Source organism: Cyclospora cayetanensis, unplaced genomic scaffold (assembly GCF_002999335.1).
Source record: "Cyclospora cayetanensis isolate NF1_C8 unplaced genomic scaffold, CcayRef3 CcayRef3_contig_13, whole genome shotgun sequence".
Lineage (NCBI taxonomy): Eukaryota > Apicomplexa > Conoidasida > Eucoccidiorida > Eimeriidae > Cyclospora > Cyclospora cayetanensis.
Window position 1 is genome coordinate 319,727 of NW_020312070.1, and position 25,243 is coordinate 344,969.

General features: G+C 51.1%; 4 protein-coding genes across 4 annotated transcripts; 2 read left to right on the plus strand and 2 right to left on the minus strand.

The window, feature by feature from the left end:
- Window positions 1-806: 806 nt before the first annotated feature.
- LOC34618897 (26S proteasome regulatory subunit 10B) lies at window positions 807-4,637 on the minus strand. Its single transcript, XM_022732212.1, has 10 exons — window positions 4,514-4,637; window positions 4,250-4,369; window positions 4,036-4,130; window positions 3,370-3,623; window positions 2,861-2,964; window positions 2,395-2,513; window positions 1,998-2,106; window positions 1,567-1,659; window positions 1,198-1,269; window positions 807-925 (listed from the first exon to the last, which is right to left on the minus strand). The coding sequence occupies exons 1-10, from the start codon at window positions 4,635-4,637 to the stop codon at window positions 807-809; spliced, it is 1,209 nt and encodes a 402-aa protein (XP_022589422.1).
- A 7,796-nt stretch (window positions 4,638-12,433) lies between these two features.
- On the plus strand, window positions 12,434-13,642 carry LOC34618898. The gene is made up of 2 exons (XM_026336497.1): window positions 12,434-12,502; window positions 12,803-13,642. Exons 1-2 carry the CDS (start codon window positions 12,434-12,436, stop codon window positions 13,640-13,642), a joined length of 909 nt encoding a protein of 302 aa, XP_026192282.1.
- A 628-nt stretch (window positions 13,643-14,270) lies between these two features.
- Window positions 14,271-20,258, minus strand: LOC34618899. Its single transcript, XM_026336498.1, has 15 exons — window positions 20,191-20,258; window positions 19,827-19,918; window positions 19,422-19,639; window positions 18,869-18,964; window positions 18,459-18,615; window positions 18,241-18,289; window positions 17,986-18,062; window positions 17,685-17,863; window positions 17,416-17,508; window positions 17,006-17,097; window positions 16,443-16,752; window positions 16,034-16,297; window positions 15,536-15,874; window positions 15,296-15,413; window positions 14,271-15,130 (listed from the first exon to the last, which is right to left on the minus strand). The coding sequence occupies exons 1-15, from the start codon at window positions 20,256-20,258 to the stop codon at window positions 14,271-14,273; spliced, it is 3,012 nt and encodes a 1,003-aa protein (XP_026192283.1).
- Window positions 20,259-21,971: 1,713 nt separating this feature from the next.
- On the plus strand, window positions 21,972-24,702 carry LOC34618901. Its single transcript, XM_026336499.1, has 3 exons — window positions 21,972-23,747; window positions 23,859-24,072; window positions 24,341-24,702. Exons 1-3 carry the CDS (start codon window positions 21,972-21,974, stop codon window positions 24,700-24,702), a joined length of 2,352 nt encoding a protein of 783 aa, XP_026192284.1.
- The last annotated feature ends 541 nt before the right edge of the window (window positions 24,703-25,243 follow it).

Here is a 25,243-nt window from a genome sequence, read left to right on the forward strand (position 1 = left end):
GCTGCCATCAAGGAGCAGGTCTTGACTGAGTTTAACTGGATGCAAGTAATAATTGTTCCTGTGCTCGAGGTAGAGCGGCAAACGCTGCAGACAGTCCTGATGTAATGATAAACTCACGGCAGCTAATGCTTTAGGTTGCATTTATTGAGGGCTCTGAGTGGACATTCGCTAGCTGGCGGCAAGCGTGCATTGAAGCAGGCGAAATCCATGATAATACCTTCGCAGGAGGCCGTTGCGCATGGTTGCATCGCCACACGACCAGAACTCTCGACTAGATATGCTGATAGCACCATTGGACAAGAAAGATTATGAGAATATCAGGGCAGCGGAACCCTAGTTTTCTGGAAAGTGCTGCTCATTACTTATAAACTCAAGCCAAAGTGCTGCTTCTTTCACTCTACTCGGGAACGGCTCATGACCGTTTGGTGATGCTCAGGGGGAAGCAGACCGGCGGCACTGCCGGCGCTACAATGCACTTTGTCAGAATTGACGCGTGATGTTTATTTAGTTCGAACAAAGTGTCTCTTGCTACGCCACAGAGCCATGGCGCAACAATGCCTCAAGGGCTTTGCGGGGAGTAATTGCACTCCTGCCTTCGGCACAAATCGCGTACACCGGCACGACGGGAAGGAGAAGACGACTACTCAAAGGGTTAGAGGGACAAGGAAAAGACTGAAGCCTTAAGTCAGGGCAGTGCACAAAATACAAGCGTCTGCTTTAAGAAGCACTTGATAGGAAGCGAGAATGCATTTTGTGATCGGCACGGGGAGTCCCCCGTTTTGTCGCTTTGCTTCCTTTGTGCATGTTCAAATATTCTCGTAGTCCAGCTTGCTTTCCAGTTTCTTGTTTTCTGCGATTTTCCGTGCGGCCTTGAAGAAATCTTCCTCTATGACATAATCCCTATCAGCGCGAATCGCGAACATCCCTGAAGACACGTAATAAAACGAACACATCAACCAATACTAGGGATACAAATGTTTACTTGGGCAGTGCTAATCCTCGAAACCGTGGTTGTTTACATACACATGACTACGAAGATACAAGCAAAAAACGATACACTGTAAAAATCAACGTACTGATAAACAAACTTTACGTGAAGTTCATACGTATGCATGCACCACTGCATAAAAGCTTGTACGACGCTAAGTTTACGGTTTCTCAGCGAAAGGATAAAAATGATTTACAAACAAGGCGTACCAGCTTCAGTGCAGACATTTCGTAGATCTGCGCCATTAAATCCATCACAAAGGCGGCAAATGGCCTCGAAATCTGAACAAAAAAACCGCATTTTACAACGATCAGCGGAGCTAGCTTGAATGCTCAGCCACTGGGTAATTTTGAGCTTGATATCGCCTATAGACAAAACTACAGATCCATCAATTAAGCTAGGATGTTGAACTCGACGAGAACTGAGTGAATGTGGCTTTGGCTTGCTACGCCTTGCATCACAGACACGATTCATCAAGGACACCTGCTTATTCCCCACCGAGTTTCGAGATAAGAAATACAGCGGTATAGGCGAACAGATGCTTTGCTAGCAAGATGATGAGCAGTAATGCGACTTACCGATGTCTCCGCTTTTGGAGATTTTATTTGAATGGATTTTAAGGATGTCAACTCGTGCACTTTCATTTGGCATAGGTATTTCAATCTTGCGATCTGCAGGGCGAAAAGGGTGTATACTTGGAAGGACAAAACTGATAGGGACAGAATTTTCTAGAATACGTTGAAAGTCGACAAGTTTTACTAGCAACGAGAATGGAACATGCAAGATTTTTGCTCACTTTCATCACAAGGCACAACGTCGAACAAGAGGACTAAGCTCACTGACAGCCAGCAGGGCACGCATGTATGATAGTGAGAACAAATGTAGATGCTTCACCATCGTCACAACAGTGATTTGAAAAACCTTAATCAGATCCTGAGAAGGTAGATTTCCGAACTATAATAAAGGGAGAACGTCAAGTAGCGAGCTGGCTCTTTTGTTGCATTCGTACCAAGTCTTCCAGGGCGCATGAGTGCGGGGTCGAGAACGTCAGGCCTGTTGGTGGCCATGATTATTTTTACCTGACCCAATTCATCGAAGCCGTCCAGCTGATTCAAAAGCTGTGAAGTTAGCAAAACAAGAGGCAACAGCAAACCATACTAGGCACGAGCGACCCTAATGTGGCAACTTCAGATGCAGATGACAGACAACATCCAAGATCGCCATTGCCAAGAACAACGGGAAGCGAATAGGGGAGGCAAAAGATGGAACCGAATTGGCCTAAAGTATTTTTCTGCAGCAAGTTCGCCTGCCGCTGGACATGGGCACCTGAGGTAGCATCAAAGTGCCACTGATGCATAAGGATATGCGTAGAAGTACAGCATAGAGTACGCAACATCACTACATACTTCCATTAGTGTTCTTTGAATCTCGCGGTCGGCAGACGTTCCCTGAGAGAACCTGCGGCCCCCAATAGCGTCAATTTCGTCCATAAAGATGATGCATGGCTGGTGCTCCTTGGCGTAGCCTGATGCGTAAATTGGGTACAAATATTATTCGATATACCGGAGCCAAAATGCAACAAGCACAAGGGCTACGAAGGGGAGAGAATTAACGCAAAATGAGGAATACAGTAAGGAGAAGTGGCTTTAAAAAGCAGGCATACGAAACGAAAAGCGGAAGAGTACACTAACGCACACTAACACGTGGAAGAGACGTACAAGACGAATTTGCAAGCTTTAATAATGAGGCCAAACCTGTTATAACATGAAAATAGTAGTGGGGAGCTGACTTGGCTGCCGTTCGACTACATCTGTGGAAACAAGGATGCCCGCTTAAAAAACACTTAGCCCCAAATCGGAGCTTGCAGCTCACCGAACATTTCTCTGATGACTCTAGCACTCTCCCCTATGTATTTGTCGACGATCGCAGATGCTACGACTTTCAAAAAGTTGCAGCTCATGTTCGAAGCCATTGCCCTTCAGACAAGAAACGTATCGCATGAGGGTCCAGTTGCGTGGAGGAAGTTGAGGGGAAGGAATGGCAGGCGCAAGATGATGCCAAAAAACACAGTATATCCGCCTTGCTGTGGCATGGAAGAGCCATGACTAGGCAGTTAGAGTCCACAAAGACAGAAACTTGAATAATGCTCGCGGAATTCATAGATATCGTGGGAAATAACAACTCGTAAAGTAGAAGAAAAAAGAGTGCAGGCATGCACGCTTATATACTATGCATAGGTAAAACGCCAGGACAAGCGGACAAAGAGCTTCAGAAGCCCCTGTCGCACCCAAGCAGTCCAACGTCCAATGAATTTACAAAGCAAATTAAGAATGGCACGAAAGGTAAAAGAAAAGCAATGGAAGAAACGAGAAGGACTGCACCTGGCAAGAAGCGTCTTTCCAGTCCCGGGGGGTCCATATAAAAGAACTCCCTTAGGAGTTTTTATGCCAACGCGCTTGAAAAGCTCCGGGTTTGTGAGGGGCAGCTCTACGACTTCTCGCATTTGACGGATCTGCTCCGTGAGGCCCCCCACCTCCGCGTAATGCACATTGCCCGGGTTTTCATGCAGCATGTTGAACACAAGGGGATCTACTTCCCGCTGTAGACGGCGCATCACTGTCAGAGTTGTCATGTCCTGTTAGCAGGAGCCCCAACAATCAGACGCAGGGGAGCATCCTGTGAAGTGATGAGCTGTATAATCATGTTGGGCTAGGGAACAAGTGCGGCATGGGAAGTCACGATGTAAACATCTGAAATTGACGCTGCCGCTGCAGCAGACCGGGCACCACGAAAACTACAGTGACCCTTCCACCTTCCACAAACGAACGACCCAAGAAATATTGATAAAATGTAAAGAAAGCCAGGTACACGTTCGTAACGCGGATTCTAAAGCTAGAGTACGCACTAGAAATCTCACGGACACCTAAAAATAGAGGGTGAGATGGAATGACTACCAAAGGGAGTGGCCGGGCCTACTATGGAAGCAATTAGTCTAGCAACCGCATAGTGGTAGCTCATCTGTGGTTAGAAGAAGCGAGATAACCCACCAGTGCCACACGAGTCCCCGCGGTAAGCAGCGACTTGTTGAGTTTTGGCTTGCTGCCCACCACGTAGCGAGGGCCGCTGGAAGTCTTCACAATAACTGGCAGAAACACACGAGAACAAACATGTACGGCTACCGACATTCCAGGTGCATGCAGAAAGGAGCAGACGTGGGAGACAGCCGCACCCGCATCACAACTACAGGAGGACCGAACTCACATTTCTCTGAATCCAGCTGACGAAGGACCTCCCCTATCAGTTGCCCTACTCCCTGCAAAGCCTTCAGGTCATCCTCTGTCTTCTCGTATTTCTTCGACTGCAGCTTTGTCTCATCGCGCACTGCGAGCACAAAGGGAAAGCCAAAAAGCCGCCGTCGCCCACTGCCGCTCTTCCAGGTGAAGCCACTCAGTTTGCAGCGTGGGCTGCTGCGACTGCAACTCCCTGCCCGCAGTTCAGAGACCGCCCAGGTGCAAGGACGCTTACGTTTCTTGACTCTGGCACCCCACTCTCGGTGTTCCTTGACTTTGGCAACATATGCCCTAAGAGCACGCGCCTTCTCCTCGTCCTCCACACTCGGGGGTGCCCCAGCGCCCGGTTGGCCAGTCATGGTGGTGGAGTTAAGGGGAGCTGCCTGCTGCTGGTGCTACTGCTGCTCCTCCTCAGTGCAACCATAAGGTTGCAAAAAATGCACGCCAAATGACGCTTTTAGTGCGCCTATCAAGCTGAGTACAAAGGGAAATGCAGAAAGGATTGGGGCTGCAGTCTATTACAAGACCGACCCTGCCCAGCTCGGATAGAGGGGGCGGGTATTTGATCCCAATGGGTGAACATCAGGTAAAAAGCATATATGCTGATGCGGAACGAGTCAGGGAAGCGCATTTGAGGTGTCACAAAACTCAAGAAATAGAAAAGACAAGTGTATACGTGCAGGATGCGCCCCAGCAAAAAAAATTGGGTGAGGGCACTCTGTCAGGGAGTGCACGTGAAACGTGAGAAGCATAGGATTCACTCTCCAATAGCTGAAGCCACGCATGCAAACATACGGGTTTTCCACTGCAGCCACACACAAAAGGGCTCGTCATTGATTCAAATGGGCCATTCACTGCAGCACAGCTCTCCCGCACTCCGACTCCTCTTCCCATATACGTTTCCTTCCCGAGACTTCCCTGTCTCCCCCCTTTTTTATTTCCTCTTCACTCTCCCAGCATGTATATCCCTGCAGTTATTTTGCATGAGAGTTTCGCTGCCATGAGCGAGAAGTGGAGGGGAATCTCGCTGTGGAGGGGATTTTGCGTTTTGACGAGCCAGAGTTTCCCTTCGGGATCAGAAGCCGTCGACAGACAGTAAATTCCATAAGAGGTTCTGACTACTTGCCCCTACAGAAAGAATGTGGAGAAGGGAGCAGCCCTGTCCTGCTCTCTTTTTACCGCTGTCACTCATTCTTTCAGGTTTCTCCGCTTACCTGGTAAGGCGTCGACCACCACCCTGCACAGCTGTGCAGAGTCATCCAGAAGATTCAGAACACAAAAAAAGTAGCTTGAATTACCAAAAAGGGCGTGTAGGACACCACACGAATATTGCATGCACGCTGCAGCTCAGGCAGGCTGGGTCAATGGGGGCTGCACAGTGGCAAGTCATGGAGAATTTTAGTGAAAGGGCCTAATAATGGGTAAAGAAAGTAAGGCAAACAGAGATACAGACAGCTTAACATTTACTCTTTGTGTGTATGTGTACTGCTTTTACAAACCAAACGGTGGGTGTCTGTCTGACCACTATGTAATGGGCTTGGATACAAGCGTCTGCTAATTCGTCCACAATCTATACTCTGTGCTGGCACACAAATAATCTTAAATACAAGTAATGGGACATCTTAAGTTTCGAGTTAGTCGATATAGCTCGAAAATCATTCAGAGAACACACCTAGGACGCATGTCGATGGAGGCATTGTCTAACGCAGAGAAGATATGGACGACTAAGGGAAGTACAAGGCTGGGGCTTCGTCAAAATCTTCTGCTGTACAAGAGTGGCACCAGGAGGATCTATAGCAGGTCACAGTGAGCGCACGCAATGGAGGAAGTGCGTTCCGTACACACCGCTTATGTAGCACACAATCTCATATGTCCGCAAGGAGACACTTAGCTCCCAACTAAAAACAGACTTATTAGGAAGCTAGTAGTTGTTTATGTTAATGCTTCCGCCCTTCACTTCCTTGACAGTTCTCGAGTTGAGAAGAGGCACAGCCAGCTGCGCCTAGCCGCATCCACCAAGCACCCCAGGCAATCACGGCTAGCTGCACCTGGCATATAGTGCAGGGGGAGAAAAAGTTGCGTATACTTGTAGAGAGCTAACAGCTCTCTGTAAAAAAGGATGTTCAACCATACGATGTACAACCATACAAGCCAATAGTCACAACTACTTATTTAATGAAATTAGCATAATAGAAGACGTTTAAATGCAGCTTAGCCCACTACATCTTCCCTCATGGCGAAGACACGGCATTTCGTTAATAATCTGTACGTCGAGGCAAACTGCGTATATGACAGTAAAAATGTTCGCGATCTGCCGCCACTCCCCAGGCAGGCCGGAACGTGGAGAAACGCAAATGCGTGCATCAATCGCTGAAGTGAAACTAAAGCGAAGAATCACACACACTAGCCAAAAATGAACAAAAGCCCAAGCCAGCAGGAGCAAGGCGGCACGATGGATGGCTGTCGTTGCAGCGCTGAGATATGCGAGCCCCATGCTGTGAGAAAACATAGGAAATAAACGCCTTCAAGGGATTCAAAATAAACACTCACCAAGCAGTGCCGTCATTCCCCCTAAGTCAACCTCTGCGTGCCAATACAGCCGGAGCATGCAATACAGTCTTCTTCAATGCTTTGAAAAGGGCACAGGGAGGGGTGTAGAGAGTCCACCTCTTAGAATGGCTGCGCTCAAGTCTGGTGAAGACCTCAACCATAAGTAGCCCGAAACATCTCAACCGGTACACATCGCCGAAGGTGGTTATTTTAAACACGGCATGCACCGGGGAAGGATAGTTACCGAAGGACCAAAAGACTAGTTCACATGGAGACTGGCACTGCTAAGCAAGCAGAGCCGCACATACACCCGCAGGCAACGAAGGCCGCAGTAGCTCCCCGGTCAACCCTTGAGCCTGGTGTTCTCAACCCCAACACAGTAGAAGCTCCCGTCAAATGTGTCCTCGTCGCTCAATATTCCTATAATGCATCACCTCTACGGCTCCCTGTGCTTCTTCTCCTCTCACCAGTCACTTTTCTGCAAGGAAGTGTCGGCGAAGAATTCAGGAAGTTTAAAAACTTCGTTCAAAGCCCATACTAATGGTTTTGTGAGGCTTTCAGCGTTTAGCAATAATCGATGAACAAAGTGCATTGATTTGTAGGAAAATTGCAAACGGTCCTAGCCACTTTGTTCCAAGCTTGTCCTTCCAGTCCCCTTCTGGTGAGCTTTGTACAGCCTGGCGACCTGCCACGACCGAAAGTACACGCTCGAAGCACACAACCGACCGCCACCAATCAAAGCTGCGTGTTTCTCTCTCTTGAGCTCTCCATATATTCGCGTGCACTAGCCAGGTTGTCCCTGAACTCCTTGTGGGCTGGGGGTTGCTACTGACTCCAGCTGATCAGAACGTGGCTCGGATCGAAGAAGAGCCCCTCAGCGTAGGGCAGGGATGAGGGACAGCAGCAGGCAGACGAGCGTACTGTTGTATTCTACAACCACTGAGCAAACAAAAAAAGTAATCCAAATAATTGGATTTCTGTAAGTATAGAGTCGCGAATAGTGTAGAAGAGTGCGCTTGGTGCAAGCTCTCTGCCCTTCTTCCTCAGAGTTGTTCGCAGTCGTCGTACCATGGTCAGTGCGTATGCGGGTCATAAAGGCATGCCAGAACGCGCCAAAAATATTTTGCCCTATCCCAATTGATACATCTAGGGAATCGAAGACGCTTCCGGACATAAGTCACGAGTAATTGACCTACTCTTGAGCCATGAGAGAGAAGGAACAAGGAATTAAGTGAGCATATTTGCTGAGGCTGTCGAAAATGACCTAAATGCTATCCCGAATCCTGAGATCCGAGAGTCCAGGAAAATTTCCATAGGAAGAGTAGTTGAAATCTTTCTGCTTTGTGGAAACTCGAGTTTAGATGTGGTACTCGGCTTCAGCAGAGTACAATCTGGTCAGTGTATTTTACAAACTCTGCTGTCGCTGGACACACTCCGGGCCACCAGAAAGAGCATTTTTTATTAGAGTCTGAACCCCACCATGGACAAAAATTAAAGCATGCAATTTTTTAAAAAACTTCACTGCACAGCAAAATCCAAATGTACAACTAACAGAGGTTGCCCTTTGGTGTAAACCACAGCGTCTTCTTCAGCGTGACGGTGCCTTCCCGTTCTACCATCGTAGATTTTGACAGTAGACGTGTACATAGGTGTCGAAAGCATGACTCACGCAATTTCGGTCGAATCCATAAGTCATCACAGACAACAGCATTAGCGCTGCACAACAGCGTACCGCTGAGGCGTCTCGAGAGCCCTCAGGTGACCACGTTACTCAGTCTAGAGTTGTTTGCTGGCGTAATAGCATTCTGCAGTACGACTTGATAGCGAGGATTGGTAAGGGCATTACCAAAGTCCTGAAAACCCTTCTCGTGGAATATTAGGCATAGGGCTGGTCTGGAAAGTGAAACGACGCCCATCTAAATTTCCGGAGCCGCATACATTACCTTTACCGTAGTAGATGCTGCTCGGTTTCGATGAGGCAATAAGCGGAATTTGCGATTGTTCAGTGCCTTTGCAAACCCTGATGGGAAGATTACAGCACCCGTCGCTACGTTCCTATCATCGGTCGTTAGGAAGAAATGGCGCCAACAAACGAGCATTGCAAGTTTCGGTGGACTTAAAAGGTGGCTGATCAGCGCCGTTGTTGCTGCATGAGCATCTATCCAGGCAACACACTGTGTTTTCTTATCTAGCTCCGTCAATGGAGCTGCAATACAAGAAAATGCAGAATTGAAATTTTGGTTATCAGGTACGAGCCCATAGAAGCTCACGGCTTTCTTGTGGGTGCGCAAAGGTAAAGGCCACGCCCTTGATTGCTTCAACCTTTACCGGCTTGGCCTTAATTCCTACGGCTGAGACATTGATTGTCCGAATATGATCGCCCCCATATAAATGCAAAACGCTACATGCCTTAAGATAGCGCTGCTTATCCTACAACAGCTGAAGCGCACGCTCAACGCGCTGTAAGTGCTCTTCAAGGGTGGTCCACCACTACGGCATCTTCCATATAAACGCCATGCACTACTACCTGATAAGCTCCTAATGCTCCACAGTGGCTGGCAGTTGCAGGTCAAGTATGGTATTGACGAATCCAAAGTATGTAGGTACACCGGAGTTTGTGAGAGCTGATGTGACAGCGCCCTTCAGTGTCACACGGGTTACTAAGGATCTGTAAGACGGCATCAGTGAAATCAGTTGTCTAGTAGACTGTTGATTCGTGTAGTTTGTCAATAATTCACTAGTATTAGGCAGCGGAAAGTATTGCTTTACATTGCCCTTGTTCAGAGGCTTAAAGTTGACCCATGTATGCTGCCGTTTCCTCTTTTCCGGCACCAACACTGGGCTTTGCTCAAAGAAGCTGATCGATTCTTGCAGCTTTGCTTTTTTCAACAGATCGTTCGCTTGCCAATCCGTCTTCCCTTAGAGCAACGGAAGCCTTAGTTATCTCGGAAAACAGCTTGGGAGTGACCTGGGAATTAGCTCAATGCGGCGCGCAGGAAGACCAGAAGGTTGCCTGCCAGCTGGCAGCTTGTAACTTTTTAACACGTCAGTGAACGCCTTGAAATTTATTTATTCCTGCAATTCCTGGGCCAAAATATCTATTAAATCTTGTAAGGAGCCAGTTGTGGAGCTACTAAAACAGGATGCATGATTGGGACTGCCTTTTTCTGGTGGGCTGCTAAGGGGACCGCATTAAGGACCTTCCCCGCCTTTTCGAGGTTCCAGCTCTTCCCTACTCATCACATTTTAAATGCGTGTTGCTGAGCAGACCATTAAGGTTTGCTTCTAGCGCCTCCCGCTACACTAACAATACGCAAATGTGGCTGCATATAAAGTTTATTGGGACACCCATAGCATGCCATTTGCGTCATGGTGCACAGGGAGAACATGAAAGTCACGGACCTTGCTAATAGGACTCCTTTCCATTTGGATTGGTAATTGGATGCAGCATCCAATCCAATGGCTGCATTATGCCTCCTGTTAGCAGCTCTAGCTTTGGAGATTGCGCTTCCGAGTGAACAGGCAAATTGAGCTCTTGCCCTTCGACCTTGGAAGACAGACCCACCTCACATCCACATTCAAGTAGCGCCAGCAATTCTTAACCATTAATGTGAGCTTGTATCAGCGCGGAATCGGCCTGTGGTAAGTCTCATACTGCGATTCTGTCCTCTGTAACCCCCTTCATTGCGTTGCATCTTGCGTAAGGGCTTTCCGCTCCCCTAATGCGTTTTTTTCCTCGTCAGGCAGCCTGCTTCCCTTAGGCTCAGTCCCGCTGCTCAAGTTCTTTAAGAATTTTTCATGTGATCTGAGCTTTGGATTATGCGACCCAACTTTTCTTGATAGAAGCACGTGCGCTGCTGGGAAACTGTCTCAGGCTACTCAGAACTGTGAGTTTCCATTTGGCTTTCTTTTCTTGGTCATCTAAGTCCGTTGCTATGGTCGGTTGACGCCTCCGAGATCCAAATTCACGGCATTCGCCTTCTTCAAAAAGCAAACATCGCAGGGATGTGCATTGGTCCCTGAAGCCCCATGTAGTTCATCATAGGTGGAAGCCTAGTGGTCGGTCTGGTCTCTATACTCGCTGAGTTGCAATCCATCCTTCGCCCACCTGACGTGACACTTCGCGTGGGCCTGGTAAACGCTATTACTAACGAATTTTTTTTGAATTCTGCTCGCCAAAGCTTGACCTTTCTTGGTATTCCAACCTTTCGATATGTCTCCCTGCTTCAGCGTCCACAACTCGCCCACAGCTTGCCGTTGACCTCATCTCGGCATAAACCGATGAAGCAGGGCACATAAAAATATGTTCCACTAGACTGCTTTCTCTAACTGAACGGAACCGCAATTCACTTACACTTTTTTCTTTCCAACAAACATGTCGCAGAGGGCACTCGTTTCTCTCTTTGGGGGCTGCCAAGTAAGGCACCTCTGCAACTAGGAAAACTTCGACTACTTGCCTAACATTACGGCCGTCGTACTTTTCTGGTCGGCCTGAAAACATCGAGGAATCCATTAAGATTTTACAGAATGACAAATTATGGCTTTTCAGCAGCTCTGAAGCCACTGAGTTATCATGTGTAGCGGGATACGCTTTATTGAAATACCTTTGACTGCACTCTTACAGCGTTAGCTAGTTGGGCCCTCTGTTATTGCAGAATACTTCTACCCCGATACAAACGAACACAGTGTTGTGCTCGCTAGATGCTATTTGCAAATTGCTGTGAGTGCTCGGAGTTCATACAGGATGCAAATACGGACACCCTGGCTGTGCCTTTCATGCCATCCTGGGAGCACTGGGGAAAGCGGGCAGTGGAAAGTGGACGTTTATTCAGCAAATAGTTAGGAGCTTTCCATTAAGTTTGTAGTGCGTTTGCGGTTAACTGTTTCCTCACTGAGAGCTCAGATGGAGCACTGAAATTAAATCTGATGCAGTTGAAGTAGCAGACACTGACGATTAAATGAGGACGGATTTAGAGTTTCCCAATACTTATGTTTGAAATAGCTGTCTCTCTCATGCTGCTGAAAACTAATGGCCGATTTACTCTGAGGCACCCTACCTACATTATGCCTAATACCGTTGTCTAATGGATAGATAATGATACGCCAAGTAAAGTGCAAACCTCAACGTGCTTTGAGTTCATTGAACATTTTTGGCGCATTCATACTGCAAAGCCAGAGAGCTTGCTTTAGCTTTTAAACTATGCGCCTCTTTGCAAAGAGGCTGCTAATCTACTAGGAATCCAACTAAAAACACAAATGCATTTCCTTTGAGACACCCGATGAGGAAAATACCAATGTTATAATATGCAAAGCAGAGTAGTGGGTTAGACTTCACCAATGCTTGTTCACAAGCACAGAGTTGAGTTACTGGTAAGGGCAGCGCCAACCTTATGGGCCGCAGCCCTAGAAAGCCCGGACTTCGAGATTTATGCGATGTACAATAGCCAGTGCATGCGTTTTGCTTTTTGTTGAAGGGACACTTTGTTGTTTATTTCTTCTACCTGATGCATTCGCCTCTTTGAAAAACCGTTTGCATTCTTCTTTGCGCACTACTCCTTTGGGTGTTCTTACCGCTGACTAAAGTTCGAATTCGTAGCTCTCCATAATGAGCAAATTAAGCGCCTTCTTCGAAAAGAAGAAAAAGAAAATCACCAAGGTCACTGCACCACCTGAGGTGGGGAAAATTATCCACAGCATTGAGGAGGGGCCTTTGCCTCCCCGCCTTTGTGCGGGGGGCCAGAGGCTTCTCTCTCTTATGTTGCTCCGCGGATTTTCCCGAAGGCTTCTCGATTAATCTTTTAACCAGTGCTGCATTTAGCTTGATACATTCGTTGCGTATCTCCATCGCGCCATTGGCGGAGATGCGTTCACCGTTCGGGATGTTGCGTGTGTGTGTGTTTCTCGTCTCTTGCATCATCCGTATGAATCTCTCTTTACCAGCCTGTCGCATTTTTGTGGGTATGTGTTACTGCAGCTCACGCAGGTCGTGGAGAAGGTGGAAGAACCAGTGGCCGATGATGACTTGGGATGGGGTCTTGAGCCACAGCAGGAGTCACAGTGGGTGGCTCCTGGCACGAGCCCTGCATCAACAGGCGGCGAGGGGCCCCTGGCACGCTCCCTGAGGGTTAGTGCTGTGGGTGCTTACGAGTTGGAGAGTAAGAGAGACAAGAGCTGGGGCACCATGAAGAAGTTGGAGGAAGAGCAGCGTCGGGGTCTGCAAGAGCTGCGTGAGCAAGAACAGCGCGAGCTGCTGCTCTTGCAGCAGCAGCCGCAAAAAGGACAAACCCAGGAGGCCTCCGATAAGCAGGACGCAGACGGCGATTCTCCACAGGTCAAAGATAATATCAGGGACGAGGTGGAAGCAGATAACCTTCCGGTGTCTGCTCGCGTGCTGCGGGCTTTGGGGAGTGGTTCATTTCAGAGAAAGGCCCGAGGTACCTTCGTACCCTCTTTTGAAGATGATCCAGACTTAGCAACTGCTGCACAGATGGTGAGCACCAAGCAGCAGCCTCAGGGCAAAAAGCAGCAAGCCGGGCGAAAGAGTCCCGTAGACGTTTCCCATGAGAGCTCCGGCAGTGCCTCTTCGTCCTCCAAGAGCGAAGATCATCACCAGCAGCAGCAGGATCAGGGTTTATTGAGCACAAGTGATTCAGAAGGCTCGGTGGCGGGGCCCGCGGCCGTTATATTTGATGTGCAAAAGTTTGTATCCTTTGAAGGCCTCTCCGTCGCAGGCGTCGTTCTAGACGCAGAATTGGTTAGGCGCAAGTACGAAACCAGGCCGCCTTGGACGACTTTAACGGCAGCCAAAGTTTAGGGAAGAACCTTGGCACTCCCATTGGGTTTGCCCAAAGCGGGAGAGGTAAAACACTTGAGCGTAAGGCTCCCAACGGGGTTGGCCTCTTGTCGTACTGTATGCAGCACCGCATCCAAAGGTGCACTGCGAAAATACAGTGAGCCAGAATCGGGGCCGAATATTAAGAGACTCCTGCTCAGAGTTCTATTCTCGCTGCAGTTTCAGGATAAGCTGCACGTGATGCGGAGGCGACTGTAGTAGGAACAGTGGCAGCGCCAGGCAAACGATCTCATGCCTCTCTGCGGAGATCCGCGCCAGCTGGTGTCTAAAACTTCGTCCACTGGTTTTAATAAGCTTTCTTGTGCACTGTCTAGTAGAAACGAATGCGCAGCTACCAGAGTACGTGTCAACAGCTGCTAACGTGCTCCAGGGCACACCTGCAGGGCACCCTTCTGGGGTTGTTGTATCATACAGTAGATACGGTAGAAAGTTAGGCCTCTGATGCCGCAGCAACGGCACTCACCAAAAACTCACTGCCAGCCACCCGTACTGCTGCCGCATTGCAACGAGGGGCACTTCTGGTAGCTGGATTCTCCGCAGCGATCGCAACGCATCGGCTGCGGTGGCAGCCATAGTAAGTCGTGGCTTGCTACTGGGTTTCGTTATCTGGAGCTGTAAGTACATCTGGAAAAGGAATTCCACCACCAAACACCGTGTCGGGATTAGGAGGTTTTCTCGGAGGGTCCCACGGTGCTGGTGCTGCAGGTATTATTATACTAGGACTAGTGCCTGAGGAACCCTTACTGTGCCTGGTGCTTCGGGGCCTAATGGGGGAATGCATGAGCGCAAATGATGCCCCCGTACTGCTTTCTGCAGCTGTCGTCGTGGCTGCTGTGCGCGGCGCTTTACTGTTGAAGCTGCTCTGGGCACTGGAATTCGGGAAGCAGGGCTCACGTACAAATGCAGCAGCAGGATCCTTATCTTGTCGGGTGATGGTGCTGTTGCTGCTCAAGCGCCTTGGTTTTCTGCTAGGAGGTATTAACGCACCGGTACTATAACGCCGCCAGTGCGCGGTACCTCCGACACTGCTGCTGTTGCTGCTGCGGCAGCTTCTGGCATCAAGAGAACTGGTGGTGGGCCAAGGAGGGATCTGTTCAGGGCTCTCCTCCTCATGTTCCGCCTCCTGCGGGTATTTGTGTTTTAGCTGGTGCAGTTGTTCTTGCTGTTGCACGTAGGCCGAGCGGATGCATGCATGCATTCCACTGAGCAGCTGTTTTTGGTGCTGCTGCAGCTGGTGCAAGAATTCCTGTAGCTGGGAGAAGAAGGCGATCCCCTGTTGCTGTTCACTGACGGCTTTTCTTAGAGATTGCGCTTGCTGCTGTACCACTTGTTGTAGCTCATCTGCTTGCTGTCGCTTCAGCTGCTGCTGCAGCTCGTTCGATGCGGTTTCTGCGCTAAGCAGCGCCATCCAGCGCTGCTTCGCTAGTTCTAGCTGACGCGCAACTTCCCTGAGAGCAGCACCAAGAATAGCAGCGAATCCATTGAGCCGGATTTTACGACAGTGAGGGCAGAAGCAGTTGTTGGCACTAGGGGCTATAGTGCTGCTGAGCTTTTGTACGGCAGCTGCATGCACAGACACTCACTGTATTCGATCTCTGGTGCGCCTCGCAGCCTCTCGAAGGTTGGATGAAGCCGCTGCTGTACATACATTGGGTGTTGCTTGACTGCTTGTGGCTGCTGCTGCTGCTTGCCGTAGCTGTTGCAGTATGCGATCCGGCAGCAATTCCGATGACTGCAAGAACGGCGGCACGTATTACCGACTTGAGCGCACTCCTTGGCTTTTTGTGAGTGGGAGCAGAAGCCTCGGAATAGCTGGCTAAGTTGTGGTTGTGACACCGGAGCAGCAGAACTCACCTGACACAGCTTGTGCTGATCTTCCTGTAGGGTGTAAATGCAGGACTCTAGACCAACAAGGGCAGCATGAGCTGCATCGAGGTGCTGCTGTACCAGTTGCTGCTGCTTGCTGCCCTTCCGGTAGCCCTGCAGGTGAAGGAGCACCTTCTGCACCAATTGTTCTGCATCGTCCTTCCCTACGCACAGGATTTGCTCAAGGGTGGGTAATACCGCAGCATTTGCTGTAGGCGCAGCAGGAGCTCCATCCTTCTGAGACACGTGTATGGCCGAAGGCAGCCGCAGCGGTCCCAGAGCTGCATACACTCGCGAGCCGATAATTTCATTGGCTTGCTGAGCTTGCTGCGCACAGCAGGACCATCAGCGAACAAAAAGCACACATGCCCCATTGGTCCTGTTACAGCTACTGCTGAAGTTCATAAATGCGTAGCAACAGCCTTGTGCTGTGCAGAAGTAACACCAGCAAAAGCAACTACATGCAGCTTTTCCGCTGTCGCTTACCTGCAGCTTTTCGGTGTATAGGGAGGCGCAATCCAGCAGCTTCCGGGTTTTAACCTCAAGATCAGCTAGCTGCTGTTGCTGGTGTTTGTTGAATTCGGTTGGACCCGCGTCCTGTTGCTGTTTTTGCTGCTGCTGCAGCAGCTGTAGCTGACTCTGGAGCTGGTGCTGCACCGTGGCCAGCTGTGTTGCAGCATCTACAGACAATTGCTGCAGCATTACTTGCTGTTGCCTCAGCCTTTGAGCGCCCCCCAGGGACTGAACAGACTGCAGTAGCGTATCCAAAAGGCAGTGCCTTCGACTTAAGCTAAAGGGTACAGTGAAACTGGTCGTGCCGCTACCAGGTTTCTAAGGGAGTACATTAGCGGTCAGCAGCCCGAACAGCAGCAGCGGAATCAGCAGACGGAGGTACCAGTAACTCATGGCTGCATGCAGTAGAAAACTCGAAGGCAACCGCAGGCCCCGCGTTCCCCGTCCGCTGTGGTGGAGGCATCTGCTCCTGGTCATCGCACCATCCATACTGACCACGCTGCATCAGTCGCTGCTGCTCATTCCCCTGTTGTTTCTCTGTTGTCTGTTGGACCTGGGGATGCTGAGCCTGACGCACAGTACGAAGTCTGCTGCGTAGCGCATCAGGCAGGTGCTGTGCCTGGAGAAAAGTAGCCACTTCGGAGAGCAGGTCATTTGCCTCAGTATTTACTTGGGCCGTGACTGTCTGAAACCTGCACAGCATGCGCGGCAAACTGCGCATACACCCCATTCCCGCTACTGCTGTCGCTGCTGAAGGGTCAATCAGGGGCCACGAGAAAACGCTCATGAAGGGCAGCCATGATCGCAGTAATCGTGCTGGGGTGCTGCACTTCTGAGACCGTGTGAAAAGACGTAGCAGTCTGCAAAGCACAAGTCCTGAAAAGCAACAGCAACAGGAGGTATTACATTACAGCCCCAGTGCCACCAGAATGTGGGGGTACCTACAGCGCCTGGTACTCATCCGCGAGCGCGCGAATGCCGGCCGGCAGTAACGCACTAAGCTGCTGCTCTGCCCGTTCGTTTGGGGGCAGTAGCTCCTGTAGAGGCAGGAAAAATAACAGTTATCAGCGAGACGAGAGTTTAAGTTGGCACGATGGTATGCAGCAAGGTCTATATTGTTATATATGCACGCTTCGTACGCGGAAAGCTGTGTGAATTCGCGAGATGAATAACTCATTAGGACGAACAACCCAAGGCCTGTTTTCAAGATACATGCAACTCCAAAAGGGTGTAGCCTCTAACCCGTAAGCACATGCAGCTGGTACTGTATAAGAATCTTAATGCTACGATGTATACAGCTAATATGTTGCTGATGCCAGGGACACGTTGAGCTACTGAAAAACTCCACGCTGTACCTGGAGAGACACCTGGGCTGAGGTCCCCCTCAGACAGGAACTCTCCTCTAGGGGTGGAATTGCAGACGCCGGTGGCACCGGCTCCATGTACACCTGAACAGCAGCAGAAGCAGCAGGTGTATGCCCCACATGCACATCCAACACACACTACTAGGTGGCTGATTCGCGCAGAAAGAAACGGCAAGGCGAAACGGTGGCTGCCTTAGCGCGTCAGCAAAAGGCACCAGCAAGAAAGAGCAGAGCTCAGCTGTTGGAAACTGAGTATTCACCAGTTGGTTGTCTCTCTTTGCTCCCCTTAGCAGTGCATCAACAGCAGCACGTAGCCTTGCTGTTTGCAGCCTGGGTGCCCCAGGAGTCCTTGTTGCGGCAGCAGACGCTTCTGCTTCTGCCCGACAGAGGAACTCTTCAGCCAGTGTAATTCGAGCCACAAGCATGCCGAAGCCGTCACCTGTACGGGCAGCAGCGGAGGGCGTAGCAGCAACAGAAGACTGAACAGAAGCAGCAACGTCCACGTAGTGCATCTTCGGTCGACACATGCAGGCGAGGAGGGGCAAAGGAAACCCTCGATACCTTCGGCCTCTGCGATTTCTTTCTGTTGAAGGGCGAGCTGTAGATGCGCAACGGCTGTAAAGCACAGCTCCTCAGACCTGCAGTAACATCAATGGCGGTGGAAAAGAGCATCCATGGGAGCAACCTATGTGCTCTCTCATGATCGAAAAGCACACACACATGCGCATTTTGGGTAGCTAAGTTGAGCGTGCAGCTTGGCCAGCAGAAGTGGTTGTTACAGGAGAGAAGGGGGTGGGGTGAAGTAAGTACCTGCACCAACCCTCTAGTGCAACGGCCTCGGTAGCCTTGCCGCTGCGCTGCAGCGCTGCAGCAACGGGCCCCACAGCCACAAAAAACTTCTCCACGCGCCGTTTGTGCAAAAGTGCAATCATCAGCAACATAGGATCAAAAGAGCAATGATGAGACACGCCACTGGCGCGCGCAAGCAACACGTGTAGGAGTGCAGGCAGCAGCCAAACGGGTGAGCGTCCTACAGGGCATTAAAGAAGCCTCTGCAGGTGCCTTCTGCTGAGCTGCTTGGAGCCCTTCTGCTGCAGCAGCAAAAAGGGTAGAGGCGTGAGCCGCGAGTTTTGAGCGAAAGGTAAGACTCATAGACTCCCGGGAGGCCACCTCGTAGCAAACGGACTGCGCCTGAACGGCAAGTTACATAGAGACACTGGATGATCATGTGCGGCCACAGAAAACGCAGAAACCACTCTCAGAGCATGGAGAGGCAGAAACTGCAGCATGTACAGCGGTATTCGCTACTGAATCCCATAGTTCCACTTGCACCTCCCAGCCCGTGAAAGCGTCTGCTCTCGCAAGGAGAGCATCCAAAACGACCACGGCAGCAGGTACTGCTGTGGTCATTATTCCGCTAAAAGCAGGTAACGCTGACGCATACATGTGCCAAGGAAAAGGCAGCGAAGGCTCGGGCATCGGCAGAGAGGCTCTGAGCGGAGAGAGCGAGAGACTCTGCCAGCGTGAAGAGTGAAGCGGCCTGAAGAGACGCACAGAAATGCAGGCAGGCAACTCACGCCGGACTCTCGCATGCACCGTGCGTGGAGCCGCGCCTTAGGGCTTGGCGCGAAACACAGCCACATGACGGCTCGCGTATAGATTCCGGAGAGATATTTCAGCTAGGAGGCAGGTACACTCAGTGGTCGGGGCAGCTACAGCGGCTTCGACGAAAAAGGCAGCTCCTGGGCTGTGTGGCTGGCAGTCCTGCAGAACTGTGCAGGAGAGGGAGGTGCATCAGCAAGAAACAGAGTGCTTAATACAGGCGAAGGGCAGGAGGAAAGCCGTAGACAGCGCACTCGAGAGAATAGCCGCACGGCCTCCCTGTAGTGGTCCCCCTGAGTTCTCTGGAGCAGAACTGCTCTGTTGTGCTGCAGCGCTGCCAGAGCAAAGACGCAGCAGCAAAGCTCCTCTTCCAGTGTCGTTACAGTCCTTTCGGCGGCTTGGCAAGTGCCCCCCTTCCCTCCCCACAAGCTGCTGCTGCCGCTGGGGATGCTGCTGATGGGGGAGAACAGAGCACACAGCCACGGCAGCTGCAGCCGTAAGACACTGCCAGGGGGAGCCCCTGGAGGTTTTCCGGAAAGCCGCGATGACACAGCACGCAATAGACTTCCGTATTCAATTAGACGAGCCTCTGCTTCTTCAGAGCCACTCTTTGCTGCGGCAACAACACCAAACCATCACAACACGACCAGCTGCCAAACGTCTCCGACGCCACATAGCGTCTTTGTGGATCCCGATTGTCCTCGAAAAAACGCATGACCAAGTATTCCTCACTATGCAGCAGCACACCTGACACACGCTGCAGATACAGCACGGCTACAGCTGCTACTGAGACGCCTTACGGGTGAGGGAGGCAACTGCTGCATCCCGTAGGCGCTGCAGCTCGGCGAAGATATGAGCAATCTCAGAGCACTGGAGCCAGCCAAAATGTTCGCTGCAGAGATCGTACCAGCGGTGGAAAAACACTTGCTGCATCCATTGGAGTGCGAGGCGGGTAGAGAGGGAGGGGGCAAAGAAAGGCTCGCAGAACAGATACACGGCGCAGAAGGAGTGTAAGACTGGACAAAGGCATGAGAAGGGCACTGTGCGCAGGCTCTGGAGCGAAGGCAAGGAACGCATGAATGGGAAGCGCAGGTTGAAGAAGAAGAGAGCAAAGTCAAAAGTTGCAAGACACGTGCACGGCTGCAGCAAAGCCAAGAGCCCCACCTGCAGTATGTCTCAAGAGAACCTATGAGCTGCCCAGGCAGAGGAATGCACGAGGGAAGGCGCCTCATTGTGTGCACTCCCTTTACGCAAGTTGCAGGAAAACTTGAGCCACTGGAACCGCCAGCAGCTGCCGACAGCAGCCGCGGCTGGGAAGGAGGGCCCTCTGCAGCGGCTCCTCAGCCGCTTCCGCCTCCTGTTCCTATTTTTGCACCTGAATAAACGTGTTCTGTGGAGGCAGCTGCAGTATGTTCGGTTTCAGCTCTCAGGAACCCCAAAGGGGGGCCCCTCTGGATAACACTCCAGATGGCAGGAGGGCCCGTTTGGGGCACTCTAACGGACACGGAAGGCAAAATAGTTAAGAAACACGGCAAAGACAACAATGAAACCCTCATACAAGCCAGAATATCCTTTATTTCTGCGGTGGAAACGGCTATTGCTGGCGCTTCTGCGGCCGCCGAGGCTGTTGTTGCAGCGGCGTGGCGTCACTCAGCATCACATATAGGAGATCCACTTCGCTTCAAAGAGAGGTGAAGCCTCTGATAAGAAATAAAAGGAAAGGATAATACCAAAAGGCTGAAGCGGCCGACGTTCTCATTACTGCTTCTGCTGCTATTGCAGAATTGGTGGGGTTGGTGTTGCCCCGAGCAGCAGCACGAGCAGCAGTTCGGGGCTGCACTTCTGCATCTAGCACAGGGCAATTAAAGCAGTCTAAAAGCCGCTGTTCAGTCACTATACAACTATAGGAAGCTTAATATTCATAACAGCAAAGCAGGCCCCATCAGGAATAGCAAAGCCGTGACAGCAGCGGCGACACTCGCAACAACAGGCAGCTAGCTGACATAAAGTCTTAACCCAAAGGCCTGAGCTAGTCTTCTCTTGTTTCCATTGAGTGTAACTCCTACACACCCTAAGCTGCCTGCTTCACGCAGAAGCAATTCTTCTTATTGTGCTGAACCTGCTGCGAAGTTGCAGCAGCAGTAGCAACAGCGGCCGCAGCAGCCTCGAATCACGATAAGTAAGCCCAAGCCGCCGTGCATAACATTTTATGCCCTAGCTCCAGCCTTTATAGCTCTTTTCCACTGATCCTGCTGCACTTACTACCACCGCAACGAATCCTTTTAGACTTACTTCAACTGCTGCTTCAGGAACTTACAGGCTCACATGGAGTCCACAAACCTTTAGCCCAACTGCAGCAACAGTAATACCAGCACTAGATTCTCGGAGCACACATCCAGAAACAATAACAGAATCAGGGAAGAAGAAACACTCGTGCCCTCCGAGGCGCATGCCAACTGGGTAACATCCAGCAGCATATATACGCAGTGCAGGAATGTGCGCTGCTGTGGACAGTCTCCTTGTGATAAGATAGCATCATGGAACTGACTATTAGCAGCGGGGAGGAAGCGCTGGCGCGTGGAGGCACGAGCAACGAAGGCAGCAGAAGCAGCAGCAAGAACAAAGGCAGCCAGAGGAGTAGCGGCCGCAGCAGCGGCGGAAATTCTACTCCCAATCTCTCCCCCAGAGGCACCAAAAGCAGGGTCCATTCAAGTGCTCGAGCTTCGTGGAGAGACCACAACGACAGCAGCAGCAGTAGTAACGGGCGTAGCAGTAGTAATGGCAGCAATAGCAATAGCAGTAGTAGTAGTAGTCGTAGTAGCGGCTTGAACGTTAGCTCCGCCTACAGCAGCAACAACAGCAGTGTGGACTCCTCGGCATCCCGCTCATCCTTTCGACGACGTTCGCGCCAGCAGCAGCAGCAACAGCTGATACTGCGGCATCGCATGCAGGCGCAGCTCAGTGATAGGGACGGTTCGAGCACACCATATAGCAGCAGCGGCAGCGAAAGCACTGGCAGGAGAACCAAGTGGAACGCTCAGGCTACTGCAACAACATCGAGGGCAGTGCCACATTTGCGTGGCCAGTCAAAGTCTGTATCAGAAGCAGGGGCTGGTGCTACACTACCAGCAGCCGAGACAGCAGACGCAGCCGAGCAGCCTCTCCTGCAGCTCGTGGCATTTGACGACTTACAGCAGACTTTCGCTCGTAGCTGCTGTAAGGCGAGTCGCCGCTGGTGCTGCTGCTGCTGTTACTGCTGCAAACAGAACCTGCCACTGCAACGACCTATTGGCACTGCATCCAACGCTGCCGCTGGCGCGCAAGCCATAGCTAGCTTGAGTGGTAAGAGTTTCCCTGATCTGAATAATAGCAGCAGCAGCAGTAAGGGGGCCAGCAGCAGACGGCAACTCCGTGCGGCAACAGGCTGTCGCTGCCGTTGTGGATCGTGCTGCTGTAACGCCTCTGAAATAGCCACAGCAGGAGTGGCGTCACTACGGAGCACCACCCGACCCAACGACAGAGATTCTTCTCACGCTCATCTTGAGTCACAGCTACTCTTTGCAGGAATATCTGCTTCTTGGGATCAGAGAGTGCGGTCTACTCACGGCTCGCCAGCAGGACCACTTGGAAGCGCTCCATTCGTGGTGCAACGCCTGCAGTCGATACACATGGGCTTGCCGTTGCAGCAGCAGGAGGAGATGAGGGCAGCTACAGCAGCAAACCTCGCTGCAGTTTTCAGGCAGGAACCTCAGTTGCAGGCAAGGGCACTTCTAGAACTCGGGGCAGCAGAAGATACTATTCCTACGTTGGATTTATTCCTTGATTACCGGAAGCCTCGCGCGCTGCAGCAGCACCCCCTCATGCAGCCAACCCTTCAGCTGCTGAAGAGGCTGCAGCGTTTCGCCCTCCCCCTCTATGACCAGCAGCTTCTGCAGAATGCATGCGAAGACAGCGTCCTCTATCCAAAGTTGCAGGGGCTGGAAGTGCCCTTTCGCCTGCTGACTCACGATCTGCTGTTCCTTGCTGCGTACTCCTACCTCGCCGATCTGCCCGCGTGGAGTAAGCCCCCCATTCGCCTTCTCAGAATCGTCGGATTTCTGCTGCTGAACGCAGACTTGCAAAGACAGCACCAGAACTGGCAGGAACAGCAGAGTGATGCAGGGGATACGGGGGACGAGACCGCGCGCTCGGCGTCTGCGCCTTCAAGGCACGTAGCTTTTGCCACTGCAAATGAATCAGATGCAGCACCGGCAGTGGCAGCAGATTTGGAAGGCCTCATGCTGGAGGGTGCGAGCCCGGAGGCCATGGAGGCACTTCATCTGCAAGGTCTTGTTTTGTTTAATATCCAGCTTATTATAAAGGACTTTGAAGCAACGCTGCACCGTATAGAAGTCTTATGTGATGAGGATCTTCTCGTTGATGGAGACCCCTATGAGGCGTTGCAGTCTCTCACCACTTTTCTGCAGCAGCACGGATTCTCCCTCCACAGCTTCAGATTTAAACATGGCAGTACCATCACCTCCAGTACCACCAACGGCACACGCACCAGTACCAGTTGCGCAAGCAACGCCCCTGGGCAGCCACTCACAGCCTCCATGTTGCAAGCTGTAGCAACGGAACGAGGCTCCGCACCGCTGGAAATGCATGGCACAAGCAGGAGCAATAGACGCAGCGAGCATGTTGCTTCTCCTGACGTTTGCGGAATGCAGGACAAACCAGTGGTCAACAGGGTGCAGCAGCTACTCAAGGGGCAGGAAGATGACTTGTATCCTGCTAGGCAGGCGAACAGATCTCGTGGTACCACTTCTGCTGACTCTGGGGCTGGTGCAGCAGACAGTGGTGTTGCATGCAACTGCTGCCGCTGCCAAGGAGACGGCTGTTTTGACGATGACTCCGAAGGAGAGCCTTTTCTTGCTGCTTCTGTTGCTGGTGACTCGGATAATGAGGATGTGGGAGGCAATGATGAGGATAACGTAGATGGAATGCTGAGGCCTCACGTTTTGAGGGAAGATGTTTATTCCCAAAGTGCGGGAGAACGGGGGATCGGTAAGCTGTGTATTTATCCTACAATGTGTTCCTGCTTTTACTTTACTCACTCCTGCTTCAGCTACATGTATAGAGAACGTTTATCTGGATGGTGCACCGCTGTATGCCTCTGTGTACTTTGCTGACACTGCACCCATAGATTTGCCGCTTCCTCACTCATTTTCACTCATTTTTTCTGCCCCTGTAACTACGGTTATGCCTCTCCTTGCTACGGCTGGTCCATTAAATGCTTCGCTTTACTGTGGCTTTACCCCTCTGTGCACGGCAGGCGACGCATTGGCCTCGGCCTTTTATTCCTTGTTAAAGACGCTCGACGATGACAGGGGCCGACGGAAGAAACAGCAAGATGGGTGGCCTCGGGTGTCCATACACTCGGTGCTTTACGTACGAAATGGTGGAAATGCGGGTGATAGTGCAGCAGACGATGCAGCAACAGCAGCTGCAGCTGCTGTTGCTGCGGAGATCGCAGAACAACAGCGCATGCGGGTGGAAAATGAGCAGTGGCGGCAGCAGCAGAGGAGGCAGACAACTGAGGAGGCGGACGGGACGGGGAGTATCTTTTCCTTCTTCGAAGCGGACGATACGGAACCAGAAGAGTCTATGCTTTCTTTCCTAGATGAGTGGTATTAGCTTGAACTCCGTGTTGGGGACCCTTGAAGAGGTGCTTGTGAGTAGCTGCTGTCGGACGCCTAGCGTAGCAACCGACTTGTTTCACTTGGTACTTAGACAGGTAACAGGTGGCGTAGCTTAAAAGCCTTGGCGCTACACATATAGCGGTTTTCAATGGGGGCCCTGAAACCTACCTCCCATGCAGTGGGAACGCACGAGCAGTTGTGCTGCCACACGTGCGTTTCTCTCCATTAATATGAAGTAAAGCAAAATATAAAGCCTTCCATTTAAAAGTCCTAATTAGTTAAGAGACAGCGGAATACTAGAGATGAGGTGGCTTAGGCTCATAGCGAATTGCGGAGCTGGACGGTTTGCCGTATCTACTCTCATCCGCGCTGCTGTTTGGGTACAGATCGAATGCTGTGCCGCGAATGTGCAAAAATGCAATCAGCTTTGTCCTATGGGTAGCTTCTTGCCCTTTCTTGGAAGTCAATCCTGTGGTGGTCTTCCTGCACGACCGAGCCATACGGCAAGGAGTACGTTTATGGGCTGGGTCTCACAT